Here is a 14,669-nt window from a genome sequence, read left to right as displayed (position 1 = left end):
CTCCTTGGACTCGCCGAGTCTCCCCTAAACTTGAGGTTTTCTTTCTTTTCTTGGCTTTCCAAACTTTGGGGTGTTACAACGCAACACAAAAGTTGTAGCATACATATTTGTATATAGTTAATCTAACACACAACAATGACTATATTCAGTGAAAATTGATCGGGTATTAGGACATACCAAAAAAATTACACACAAACTTTATACCCTACAAAACACAAATGTTGTATAGTTGTAAAGAAAGTAAAAACACCAACGATTCCCAACTTGAACAGTTTATTCACTATAAACCAGTTCGGGTGAACAACAATTTTTAACTTTTACTTTGATGCTTCGGGTGAACCTTCATACCGATTCGAAATATTGCTTTGGATTTGAAACTTATTAGGCTGGAGGGTGTGGCTGCGGTTTGGGGCCGCGGTTTGTGCCCCCTCAGCCGCACACACCGCCCCCAGAATGCGGTTTTATGCGGTTTTGGCCGCACTACGGCTCTAGATGACCGCGACACGTGATTGGCTGGTGAAAGTTTGACCGTTGAACGGTCCTTTTGCGCTTTATATATATATATATATATATATATATATATATATATATATATATATATATATATTCTTCCTTTTTGCCTTTCTTTCCTATATATACACAAACACTTTCATTTTTTCACACAATACAAACCCTTCTCTCTCAAATTCTAAAAAAAATTACCAATTTCTCTCAAAGATGTCATCTTCTTCATCTTCTAAAGAATTTCATACTATTTTTGATGTCGCTGTTGCGTGTGCTCAAATGGCGGAACAAACACGCGATGCTTTATGCAATAACGCAGCTGCAAGTTCTCAACAGAGAACACGAAGATATATTTTCATAAATCGTGAAGAAGCCAACCAACGTTTGGTGCAAGACTATTTTCAAGAGAATGCTACTAATCAATGGTATTATTTTTGTAGGCGCTTCAGAATGTTCAAAGGTTTATACGAATGTATAGTTAAAGATGTAACGACAGAATGCAGTTTTTTTCAACAAGGCTACGATGCTAGAGGTACACCCGGTTTCACTCCCTTACAAAAATGCACGGCCGCGTTTCGTTAGTTAGCATATGGCATTTCGCCTGATGCGTTAGACGAAAGTTTTAGGATGTCTGTTAGGACCGCACGAGACAGTCTCCACTATTTCTGCAAAACTGTGATTCAATTTTATGGTCCTAAATATTTACGTAAGCCTACACGTAATGACATCTTGCAATTGCAAGCTCATCATGCTAGTGTGCATGGGTTTCCTGGAATGTTAGGAAGCTTAGATTGTCTCCATTGGGCATGGGAAAATTTGCCCTACGTCATATCATGGGCAATTTACCTGAGGTGATCATGGTCACCCAACAGTCATACTAGAAGCAGTTGCATCACAAGATGTAACATCCCAAGATTCAGGTACAATTATTCAATCCTCTTTCTTTTCTCTTGTTGTCAAGTTTAGCCCTTTAGAGGAAAATATGAGGCAAATGAGTATGCTGGGCATACTCAGGAGTACGCTGCGCGTACTCATGCGCTTATTTTGAACGCGGAGTCGCCAAGGTACGCTGGGCGTACCTAGAGTTACGTCGGGCGTACCCGGCCCAGGTGAAAAACCCTAATCTGACTTGTGTACTATTTAAAGGGTGTTAAGGCTCATTTCTCAGCCTCCATATCAGTGAATGAAACCATAAGAGAGAGCCTCCCATCGTTCTTTGTGAGTGTGTGAGTGTTGTTGGAGCTAATAGTGCATTGGTGACTTAGTGAAGAAGAAGGAAAGGAGCTTTTGGAGGCTAAAGCTTGAAGTGAAAATTTGGATCTGAGATCTACAGAGAAAGGGACTACACTTAGAGGTATAGAGTTCAAAACTTTCCTCTTCTTTTGGTTTGTTGTTGCATGTGTCATTTCTAGGGTTAAAAACCCTAAAGGTGGAGACTTTATGAGTGTAAGGTGCTCCATGGTCCGAGATCTGTCCCTTTTCAGTTGTATTAGTGGTTTAGATCCATAAAGTTTCCATCTTGGTTGTTGATTTGGGGTCATGCTTGAGTAATAAGCCTTCTAGAGTTAGAGAATGGAATATTATGGGAGTTGGTGACTTGTTCAGCCATGCAAAGGCTTAAAGTCATCAACTTTATGGATTAAGAGGCTTAGAAGTGCTTAGATCTATAAGTTAGACGTGGGTCTTAACTGTTTAAGACCTCAAGAGCTAAAGTACTAAAGCAGGGGAGTACGCCGGGCGTAATCCCAGTACGCGTCGCGTACTGGGTGGCGTTCCTCGATTCTGAGAGGCAGTCGGGTACGCTCAGCATACACATCTAGTACGTGCAGCGTAACCTGAAAAGTTGACTTTTGGTTGACTTTTAGGGTATGGTCGATTGTGGGGCCTTTTGAGTTATGAGAGGGGTAAAATGGTCTTTTATCCTTCTGAGAGTGTCATAAGAGGACATAGTCTAGCTTTTGAGAGTTATATTAAATAGGCTATTTATTTCATGTGATTAGGCGGAGGCTAGACCAGCGTTTACCGAGTCAGACATTTACCGAGTTACTAGAGGTGAGTCTTCTCACTATACTTTACTAGAGTATGTGACAGTGTATTTCAGAGTTACGTGCCAGTGTATTGCATGCTATTTATGTGTTATGATTATTGTGATATGTGATTTTCATGATTCAGAGTTTACAGAGTTAGGACCAGTGGGTCCTTAGAGCTAGGACCTTTGGGTCCACATAGTTAGGGCCAGAGGGCCCACAGAGAGTTGGGACTGGAGGGTCCTACTGAGACACATTGACCAGAGGGTCAAACAGAGTTATAGCCTCGAGTGGCTAATATGTGTTAGAGAGGTATTTTGGGGAACTCACTAAGCATTTATGCTTACAGTGTTATGTGTTATGTGTTTCAGGTACTAGTGACGATCGCGGGAAGGTGTTGGCATGATTCATACACACACATGGATTTTTATGTATTTCAATCTTGGGAAATGTTTTATGGAACAGAGATATGATACAATGAGATTTTATTAAAAATTGTGAATGAAAAATGTGTTTTGAAAATGTGAAAAATTGTTTTAATTTTTACGGTGTTACACAAGATCTGTGGATTTGGCATGCTTTTTTTGGTTCTCCTGGTTCGGTTAACGACATCAACGTTCTTAATCGTTCACCTATATTTAACAACATATACGATGGATCAGCACCAGATTCTTCTTTTGAAGTGCGTGGAACGCCATATAATTATGGTTATTATATGGTCGATGGAATCTATCCTAAGTATGCTGTGTTTGTTAAATCGTTTATGTGTCCACATGGTTCTAGAAGAAAAAAATTCAAGAGAGTTCAAGAAAGAGCTAGGAAGGATGTTGAGCGTGCTTTTGGAGCTCTGAAGAAACGATGGTTCATATTGAAAAAACCAGCAGTTAATTTAGGCGAGGAAAAACTTCAAGAAAGCATGTATACATGTCTCATATTGCATAACATGATTATTGAAGACGAAGGAAGAGCGATATGTGCGTTTGACGAGGAATAAACCATACCACAGACACAACCAATAAAAATTGGTGGCGAAGAGTATATGACTAGGAGAGCAGAGATACGTTGCACTGAAACATTTCACAATCTTCGCATGAATTGGTGGAACACATTTACGGGGTTCAAAACATTAACCTTAATTTGGATCCACCGGATGACTCCGAAGACGAGTTTCTTAGTGAACGACTTTATGTAGTTTTTTTTAGTTATTTTATTTGTGTTTTTTTAAGACTAAACTGCACAAATGGTCCATGTGGTTTACTCAAAATTGCCACTTTGGTCCAAAAATGTTTGGACTAGCACCAGAGGTCCAAACTTTTCATTTTGTTGCGAGTTTGGTCCAATTTGCTATGAACTTTTTCATAATGACGAATTTGCCCTTGCCTTTTCCTTTTTCAGTTTTTTTATTATTTAAAGATTTTTTCTGATTAAAAGAAAAATAAAAAAGAAAATCTTCCTTTTTTATTTTATTTTTATAATTTTTATGACGGAAAAAAGAAAATAAAATGCAAACTCTCTCTCTCTCTCTCTCTCTCTCTCTCTCTCGTTTCACACAAAAAGTTGCTCATCTCCTTCACCACCAGCCACCACCACCGGCGATGGAGGCTTCCGACGAAGCGGGTTTCGATATTTGAGGCTAGGGTTTCTGGTGCCATAGATTTAAGAAAGGGCGAAGGACGAACTGAGAAGATAGATGAACTGATTCGGGTTTGCCAAAAATTGAGAAATCAGTTGCAAAATCTGAGAAATCGTTTTTCCGGCGAACAAGAAACCCTCCTAAGGACGACGTAGATCTGTCGGAAACCGGACTCAATCTCTCCCTCTTTCTATTTGCTTTTCGTCGGAACCATCATCTCCTTTGTCTTTTATCTTCTCATTTGATGACGCCTTCGACCTGTTCGTCATCGGCGATGACGATAACGTTTATGGCTCGATAAAACTTTAGTTTCAGACGTCGGAACCATCAAACCGCTCGTCTCTCTTCTTCTCCGACGAGGTGTCTACATAGCAAAAGCCCTAGCGCCGCCACCCTTCTAGTTTTATGAAACCCTAAGTTTTCAGATCTGTTTTCACCCTCTTTCTCTCTCTCTTTCTTGTCAAACAACCATCAAATCTAGATCTCCGTCGTGGTGGCGAGATGTTTAGATCTTCGTCATCGGTGGTGATTTGGATGGTCCGACAGGCGGTTCATAACAGTAGAAGGGAGAGAAAGCGAGAGAGATGACCATCGTAGCAGCAACAAGAAAGAAGAATGATTGTCTCTGGAGGTTCAGACCTCAGTTTTTTTCTCCGACGAAGTCGGCGCCGGATAGTTCTAGGGTTCCAACCTCGACGGTGGTTTTAGTGGTCGGACGACGGTGCTCCGGCAGCCACCAGAATCTGGTGGTGTTTCCTTTTTCTGAATGGGAGAGAGAAAAATATGGGGTGGGGGTAATAATACAAATAGATTGTTTTTTCCTTTTTTAGTTTTTGTAATTTAAAAAATAAATAAATAATGAAAACACAAAGGGCAAAATCGTCATTTTATAAAAATTCAAAACAGATTGGACCAAACTCGCGACAAAATGAAAACTTTGGAACTGTGGTGCTAGTCCAAACCTTTTTGGACCAAAGTGACAATTTTAGACATACCACAGGGACCATTTGTGCAGTTTTGTCTTTTTTTAAGTTTCTAAGATTATTTTAATGTGGTGTGTATTTTTCGTTTTTTTAATGCAATGTAATGTTTTTTTAATTTTCAATGTAATGTTTTTTTTTTTTAATTTTCAAGTAATGAAAATTTATGTTTTTTTATTAAAAAATAAGTTTTAATTAAAATAGCTAAAAAAAGGGAAAAAATGTGGCACCACTCCCTTGGTGTGACAAGAAACCACACTTGTATGATAAAAAATAATGTGACGCTTATGTGATAAGAGAGAGAGTGTGGTTTCGGTGGCACAACTCCTCCAGCCTAACAATACTTGGGCGTCGTTTACTCTTTTATGCCAAGTCACTATGTATTATTTAATATTTTAATTTCTCAATCAATATATTACATAGATTTTAACCTAGTTATATTATTATAACAACAGTTGTACTAACAATATTCATTTATGTTTAGATGACTTGGGTACACGACTATAATAGGTTTTTTTTTTAACATATTGCTTTAAAATAAAATAAAAATATAATATTATAATAAACAAACTTATAAAATATATTATCATTTCTTAGATTGCCATCTACAAACAACTACCAATGTGAAAAAAAAAAATTCCAACCTCGTATCGATAAACTATGATCCATACAGATGTACACATAAATAAACAATTTACAAACTACCCTCTCAAGTAATATTCTCATAGTTTAATTTGTAAAGTTGATTTATTTGAGAATTGAGAATTCAAGATGTACGTATGTTGGTTGGACGTGGGCCTCATGTAGAGGGGTCGGCCGAGCCGGCTACCTGACACACAACACAACCCTCGTGTGTGCCGTGTTAACATGACAACATTTCCAGATTGCCTTTTTATCTCTTTAATCATGCCAATTTTTAAACCCCCAATTACCTTAAATTTGATCGAAAAAGATTTAAAAGAAAAATAGTATTAATAAAAAACTCAAGAGTGGAATTTCTCATATATTACTTTATAAGAAATTAGATAACTACATAAAATGAATTGAAGAGGAATTATGTTGCATGCACAGATTCCGATGAAGATACGATAACAAAAACCTGGTTGCGGAGAGTGTTCACGTGGTGGCAGAACTGCAGCACCACCTGCACACCGGCGGGGCCCTTCCGTCCGTAGCTATATTTGATGCCATGAATAATTACTTTCTTTCTTCTTTTCCTACACACACGCCGACTATGGTCTGATGTTCGCTAAATGCTCTCTGTTGATTATTTAATACTATGTCTAAGGAGAAAATATATAAAGAAAATAAAGTTGGACGTTTGTAATTTTGTATCGATCAAATACTGAATGAACTATATAACAAAATAACAAAATTCAGATTAAGAGTTTAGTTTTTGGCTATACGCTAATGTTATTTGTGCATTTAGTTTTTGGCTATACGTTGATGTTATTTGTGTATCTCTTTACTCATATTTTTAATGGACGTTTTATTTGCAAAAGTTTATTTTTCGATTTGCGTATCATTCGTTGGAGATTTTTTTGGGATGAAAGTTAATTTTGGAGGAGATTATTGCTTTGATTATTGGAGTCTCATTTGTAGGAGATCGTCCAGCTTGAGACCATGTTGGTTCATATGTCTGAACTTAATCGGGTTATTCACATAAGCAATTACCACTGTGGACCTCTTAGATCAGAGGGAGTGGTGCCACACACGAGACTGCGATGTATACGCTATCTCAGTATTTACCATAGTTGCAGAAATCGGGATTAATCGGCGATTAATCGTGGATTAATCGGCGATTAATCGTGGATTAATCGCTTGGCATTCTCCAACCGTCGAGGATTAGGGCATTAATCGGAAATTTAGGATTAATCGGCCTTGGCGGGATTAATCGGTCAACAAAAGTAAAAAAATCGAAAAAAGTCAAAAAAGTCAAAAAAAAGGTCAAAAAATTTTTAAAAAATTCAAAAAACCAACTTTCTTTTTTTACTCCAAAATTTTCAAATTTTCAAATATTATACCGAAATGTTCATGTTTTCGTATTTCCAAATTACAATTTTTCTTATTTTTTAATTTTGAAGTATTTGTTTTTCTTAAGATATATTAATATTTAATTAATTTTAATATTTTATTAATAATCTATGGTCCCATATTAATCCTCGATTAATCCCCGCCAAGAGCAATTAATCCCTTAACACCAGTCGACCGTCGAGCTACCGTCAAACGATTTTTACAACCTTGGTATTTACCAAAAAAGTATGGTTTCTTACCACACTTAAAAAGTGGTGCCACACTTATTTTTTAAGATTTTTTTTAAAGAAAAACTAAATTTTAAACAATTAAAACCTTAATTTTTAATAAAAAAATTTCAATACCTTTTTTTATATATATATATATAAATAGTAAAAGCATTATATTTAATTTTAGTTATCATCATACAACGAGTGAGAAGGCAAACGGACGATAAGTTGCGCCGCTAAACCCTTTTGTATGGTAAAACCAATTCTTTTGAAGACTACATCCCTAGATCTATGGGATATAACATTGCTATGCATGATCCGTTGTAGTCTACTAAGAAGGTCCACCACATCCGGCGCAAGAAAACCAAACGTATCAAATGCAAAACATTACATTGCATTTCTTAAAAAGAAAACAACATACCATGACATTAAAAAGCACACATCAAATACTTAAAATAACTTTAAAAAAAATACTATATGAAGTCGTCCTCCGAGAACTCATCTTTTGGGGGATCCAAATTGAGATCAATGTCTTAAACCCCGTGAATGTCTTCCACTAAGTTCATGCGAAGATTATGAAAAGTGTCATTGCAACGTACATCTGCTCTCCTAACCATGTACTCATTGCCACCAATTTCTATTGGTTGCGCCTCGAAGATGGTTTCGTTCTCGTCGTATGTACATATCGCTCTTTATTCGTCTTCAATAATCATATTATGCAATATGATACATGTATATATGATTTCTTGAAGTTTTCCCTCATCGAAAAACAGTGTTGGTTTTTTCAGTGTGTGCCAAAAGAAAACAACATACCATGACATTAAAAAACACACATCAAATGATTAAAATAACTAAATATATATAAAAAAATACTACATGAAGTCGTTCACCGAGAACTCGTCTTCCGGTTTATCTAGAGGATCCAAATTGAGGTCAATGTGTTGGACCCCGAAAATGTGTTTCAGTAAGTTCTTGCGAAGATTGTGAAAAGTATTATTGCAACGTACATCTGCTCTCATATCCATGTACTCATCGCCATCAATTTCTATTGGTTGTGTCTCAGGGATGGTTTCGTTCTCGTCGTACGTACATATCGCTTTTCATTCGTCTTTAATAATCATATTATGCAATATGATATATATATATATATATATATATATATATATATATATATATATATATTATTTCTTGTAGTTTTCCCTCACCGAAAAACAGTGTTGGTTTTTTCAGTATGTACCAACATTTCTTAAGAGCTCCAAAAGCCCGCTCGACATCCTTCATGGCTCTTTCTTAAGCTTTCTTGAATTTTTTCCGTCTAGAACCATGTGGAGACGTAAATGATTTAACAAACACATCATACTCAGGATAGATCACATCAACAAGATAATAACCATATTTATATTGCGTTCCACACACTTGAAAAGAAGAATCTGGTGCAGATCGTCATGTATGTTGTTAAATATAGGTGAACGATTAAGAAAGTTGATGTCGTTACTTGAACCGGGAGAACAACAAAAAACATGCCAAATCCATAGATCATGTGACGTGGTCGCTTCAAGTATGAGCGTTGGGTGACCGTGATCACCTTAAGTAAATTGATGATCGTGTGAGGTAGGACAATTTTCCCATGCCCAATGGAGACAATATAAACTTCCTATCATTCTAGGAAAGTCATGTACTCTAGCATTATGAGCTTGCAATTGTACGATGTCATTGTGTGTAGGCTAACATAAATATTATGGACCGTAAAACTCATTCACATTTTTGGAAAAAAAATGGAGACTGTCTCGTGCGGTCCTAGCAAACTTCCTAAAATTCTCTTCAACGTATTAGGTGTGATGTCATATGCTAACTGACGAAGTGTAGCTGTGCATTTTTGTAAGAGAGTAAAACTGGGTGTACCTCTAGCATCGAGACGTTAATGGAAAAAACTACACTCTCTCGTTAAATCTTCGACTATACGTTCAAATAAAGGTTTGAACATTTTAAATCGCCTTCGAAAATAATACCTTTAAAAAGTGGCATTCTACTGAAAGTAGTCTTGTATCAACCGTTGGTTGCCTTTTTCAAGGTTTCTGAAAATATATCTTCGTGTTCTCCGTTGATAACTTTCAGCAGCCTTATTGCATAAAGTGACATACGCTTGCTCTGTCATTTGACCACAAACGACCGCAACATCACAAAAAATTTGAAATTCTTCTGACGACGAAAAAGAATACATTTTCTATTGATTTTGAGAGAAAAATATAAAAAGTTGGTTTTGGTTTGAAGAAATAAGGGTGAAAGTTGGGTTTTAAGGTAAAAAAACAATATATATATATATATATATATATATATATATATATATATATATAGGGTTAAGTTCAAATGAGAACACTATTTAATATGAGAACGTGAGAACACTACTTTATGTTACTATTCTATTATGAATGTTGTATATACAACGATATGACATTATTCATCAACAAATATACGAACAATCACACATTAACATTCACATTAAAATTTTGTATGTACAACTTTATGACATTATTCATCACCGAATATATGAACAATCACATATTTAACATTCACATTAGAATTTACTAAATTACTACACACACACACACACACATATATATATATATATATATATATATATATATATATATTAATTTTATAGTAGAATAGCAATATAAATTTGAATATATTCATATTATAATTACTACAATACTATAAATATTAAATTGATAGTAGAATAGTAACATAAAATAGTGTTCTCACGTTCTCACATTAAATAGTGTTCTCATTTGAACTTAACCCTATATATATATATATATATATATATATATATATATATATATATATATATATATATATATATATATATATATATATATATATATATATGGCATTTGACTATTCAACGTTCATATATCCGTTTAACCAATAAAGAAGCATGACATTTAAGCGGAGAGGTGCGCTAAAACTGCACCCAAGACCGCATAAAGGAGCGGTGTTTCCCTGCCTGTGTGGCAAAGAGTGCTGCCAAACCGTGCCCACTCCCTCTGGTCTTACCTTAGTTTTATGAAATTGGATTTGGTTTTTGCTTATACCGACACCCGAATATTGGAGGTTATTATTTCTTTATTTAAAAATGAAATTAGAAAACTATGAATTAAAAGAATATGGATAGAGATGTATTTTTAATTTTTTTATCATTTACTATTCATTTTTATTTGTCGTTCAAAAAAGATTAATTTTATTTGTAATTTTTAAAAAGCTTTTCATTTGAACTCGATTATTTGATACTAGGTTATAACCCGTGGAAACCACGGTTGATATTTTTATAATTATTATGTAGATAAAAAATAAAATAAAGTATCAACCACTACTAGAAAAACAGCCTTTTACAACGTGCAAATGCGCGTCAAAAAGGCCCTGTCATAACGAGAGATGACACGCTTTTGCGCGTCTTCTATAGACGATGCGCATTTACGACATGCAATGTGTATCATTAAAACCCCTGTCAAGAAAGGCCAGTTTTCAAAAATATGATGCCTAGCGGACACGCATTTTTGCGTGCCCTAAAATTAGTGTCTAATAAAAAAACACGGAGGGCACCTTAAATAAAATGTGTGTCGTCTAACCATGTCGCTTTATAAATTTTAATGAAACGCGCGTTGCATCTCAAGGAGGGAAATGAAATACCAAAAATTAAAAACCCCGCTTTGTTTCCACCGGCTGAAAACCCTAGCTCATCCTTGTGGAAAACCCCCTTTCTTTCTTTCTTCTCTCTCGATTCTCAAACCTCCACTGCTTCACTTCTCCACATCTGCTCTCCAATTTCCCATCTCCAGCACGATCCTCTCACAGCTTCGCATCTTCGTCGCTTGTTCCCGTAACTTCTCCACATATTCTCTCCAACTTCTAGTCAACTTTCTCTGTACGCCCGGTTCTTGTTCGAAGACCGGAGATTGAGACATTGTTGGTGGACTGAGCAAGGCCATCCACCGTTAGGTAGAACCTCACACCACGCACCTCCGACCACAACTCCTTCTCCCATTGTTCCTTCCCTCTATGATGAACCTCCCCCAACCTGCAATGTTGGAGCAATTGTGGGTACTAAATCGTCATGGTCGCGATCGAGAAGAAAAATCAGAATCGCATTGCTGGTGGCTACTAGATCGACCATGGTCAATCAACCCAATCTCTGTCTCAAGTTCGTAATTGTTTTAGGTTATTCTTCCATTAAAGAACATACTATGCTTAGATCGTTGATAATTTTTGTTTCTTTTTATGAATATGTTTGCGTTGATTGAGGTTTTGAGTTAATTGGTTATTATTTAATGTTTTAATGAATTGTCTCGATCGAGAACTGGTTTAAGTCAATGCGGTTCAATCCCTAAAAGGTTATTCTTATTCTTATTAATTCTTAAGTGGCGTTTTTGTAAATTTTACTCTTCTTTTTCTATAATCCTTGGTTTCCTTTTGTCTTTCAGATGCACAAATAGTCAGCTTTCAAGGATTTGGAAGTGAATCAAATTGTAAATGCAGTAGAGGAAATTGTGAAGGAGAATTATTTGGCAAGTATTTTTATTCAGCTCTATTTAAGAAATCTCATTTTCAAAAATACCCTTTTTTATGATAAATATATTCTTTTTTTTTTGTAGGGTGATTGCATCTATCATGTCTCTTCTAGATTGTTTAACAGCTGAAAGATTACTCATGAACTTAAGCTGAAATTTGGCTCTAGTTTACATAGAAGGATACATATCACATAGGTAAAGTCTCTCTTGCATTATAAACTCGATTTTTACATTTTCTACAACAGATTTGTAATTTCATCACATGTCAATAGGCAAATGATGACAACATTCTAGAAGATCCTTTCAACAATTTCAAAATTGGTCAAACTTTGACCACAAGGATTGTGTCAAAAACCAATGGTGAAAATAGTAACAACATTCAGTGGGATTTATCCATTAAACCCTCAGTACTTTCAAGTGAAGAACATGTTTCATTTATCAAAACTCACACATTTCTTTAGTCATATAACATATCTAGAAAATTGTCACATTATAACCAGAGGTTTAGCAGCAGCAGTCTACTTAGCAGTCAACAGTCTACTTAATGTGTCAATGCAATCTGAACAATTTCGTATTGCAATGGTAGTATACCCAAAAATATGAATAATCAACAATCTTACACTTCTTTATGTTTTCATTTTCACAAAATTTCTTTACTTAAGGATGCTTTGGATGTTGTTCATGTCAACAAAGAGAACCAAGAAAACATTTGTGAAATGCTTGCAGCGGTTTTATGGCTGGGAAATGTAACGTTTTCACTTGTTGATGATGAAAACCATGTGGAACCTGTGGTTGATGAAGGTAATGCATACTATTTGGGGTTCATAATTTAGATCTTTTATTCATTAAGGCATATTTCTTTTTTCATTTAGTAACATATAATGTCAATGGCAGCTCTTCAAACTGTTGCTAAATTGCTTGGGTGTCGGATTGAGCAGCTACAACTTGCTTTGTCCTCTAGGGAAATGCAAGTTCGTGGTGAAAAATTCATTAAAAAGCTAACCCTATCCCAGGTAAGAAAATTAATAGATACAAACATCTGTATGTATAATAATAAGTATAAAAAAAATATTATGAATTATTTCAGGTGATTGACGCAAGGGATGCATTGGCAAAATCGATATATTCTTCTTTGTTTGATTGGTTAGTGGAACAAATCAACAAGTCACTTTCTACAGGGAAACACATGTCAGGGAGATAAATTAGTATTCTTGACATCTATGGATTCGAGTCATTTGGTGCTCATCACTTTTGCTGAGGAACTTCCTGATAGTTGGAATGACGATCCATATATGCTATCTATTAAAGCATTTGATCACCCCTTTGTTTTCCCAACTACACATTCTTTCTTAAATCTCTTCTTTGATTTAGTTTTAGACATAGAGCTATAGAGGTCAATCTTTTTATCTGTAAAGAGAATTTTTGTCCCTGTAATTTGTCATTTCAATCAATGAGAATTACATTCCTCTGAATATAATTGCTCTAACTATCTTATCCATATAAAATACTACATTTTTTCTTGTTTACAGTAGAACAGGTGTATGCATATAAATAGGATACATAAATCATTACACCCTTCAAGGTTGCTGAAGTAATGAGTAAAAATGGCATAGGCCCAAATGCCAAAAAGCAAAACGGTGAGGCCAATGGGTCCCCTGTTTTTACAGTTACAAGTCCTGATTTAGTCAACGGTGTTGTACCATGGAGCTATAAGGGAAGATTCTATTAAAAATACTTTAGCACAGGACAACTATCAGTTTGCTAAATTAAGTGATGAATGGAATTGAACTTATTTAACTGAAACTTATTATGTATGGTCCAGAAAATAATGCAACATAAATTGGTGTTCATTGAGACATAAGATGTGGTTGGAACTACTTTAGCACAGGACAGCTATCAGTTTTATACAGATTTTATTTTTTCAAGTATGAGTTAGATGTCTAAAATAGACAAAATTGGAGAACTGTGTAGACCAAAATCAATGTCATTGGTTATTTTGTAAAATTGTAAGAAAGTAAGTGCTAGTTTGTAATTTAGTAGAGTTATGTTGATGACACAGGAACTTGATCAATGAAGTAGGGTGCTATAATAAACAAATAAATGAAACTATTTTGCTAATTCTTGCATTTAAACTTTTAATATTGTGTTTTTTTCTTTGTCTAAAAATTGTTAATAGTTTTTTTTAATAGATTGTAGCCTTGGAATCCATATGAGACACTGGAGCAGTTGCAAGTTCTCGGGCTACTGAAATTGGGCTTGATATTCTAGCACAAACAATCCAGGTGTCACCTAGTTATTAAAGTTATATTTGTAAACATGTATATAAATACAAGGGCATTTCAGTCATTATACCCCCATAAAAGTTTTTAAAAAAGATAGGTAACTATTTGTTGCGCTTAATTTATGGATTGATAACATTAAAAAAATCATATCTCATAGTATTTTCAAATATACATTTCTCCTTTTGTCTTACAATTGTTATATTGAATGTTCAGGATGATTTAGATAACATAACTCGTTTTCTAATACTAGCAAGAGAACATATAATCCCAGGAATTGACAAGCCCCATAAGGTAATAAAGAAGATAATTTATTTTATTGTATTTTTAATCAAATTATCAAATCCTATATAAACTACCCAAACAACATTCAAATTTTATTTTATCGCTTCAATTTTGTAGACGAGCATTGTGTTTACATTAGAAGAAGGCCCT

The 14,669-nt window shown here is 35.1% G+C and overlaps 1 protein-coding gene and 1 pseudogene across 1 annotated transcript; both read left to right on the top strand.

The window, feature by feature from the left end:
• Positions 1-717: 717 nt before the first annotated feature.
• LOC145075497 (uncharacterized) lies at positions 718-12,109 on the top strand. The gene is made up of 4 exons (XM_079021727.1): positions 718-1,036; positions 3,092-3,505; positions 11,869-11,956; positions 12,040-12,109. The coding sequence occupies exons 1-4, from the start codon at positions 718-720 to the stop codon at positions 12,107-12,109; spliced, it is 891 nt and encodes a 296-aa protein (XP_078877853.1).
• Positions 12,110-12,312: 203 nt separating this feature from the next.
• Positions 12,313-13,213, top strand: LOC145075496 (myosin-3-like; annotated as a pseudogene).
• Positions 13,214-14,669: the final 1,456 nt, after the last annotated feature.

The sequence above is a fragment of the Lactuca serriola genome, chromosome 9, assembly GCF_051521515.1.
Source record: "Lactuca serriola cultivar US96UC23 chromosome 9, Lser_US96UC23_V15, whole genome shotgun sequence".
In the NCBI taxonomy this organism is placed as follows: domain Eukaryota; kingdom Viridiplantae; phylum Streptophyta; class Magnoliopsida; order Asterales; family Asteraceae; genus Lactuca; species Lactuca serriola.
The sequence above is the reverse complement of the archived record's forward strand: the minus strand, read 5'-3'. Positions and strand labels throughout refer to the sequence as shown.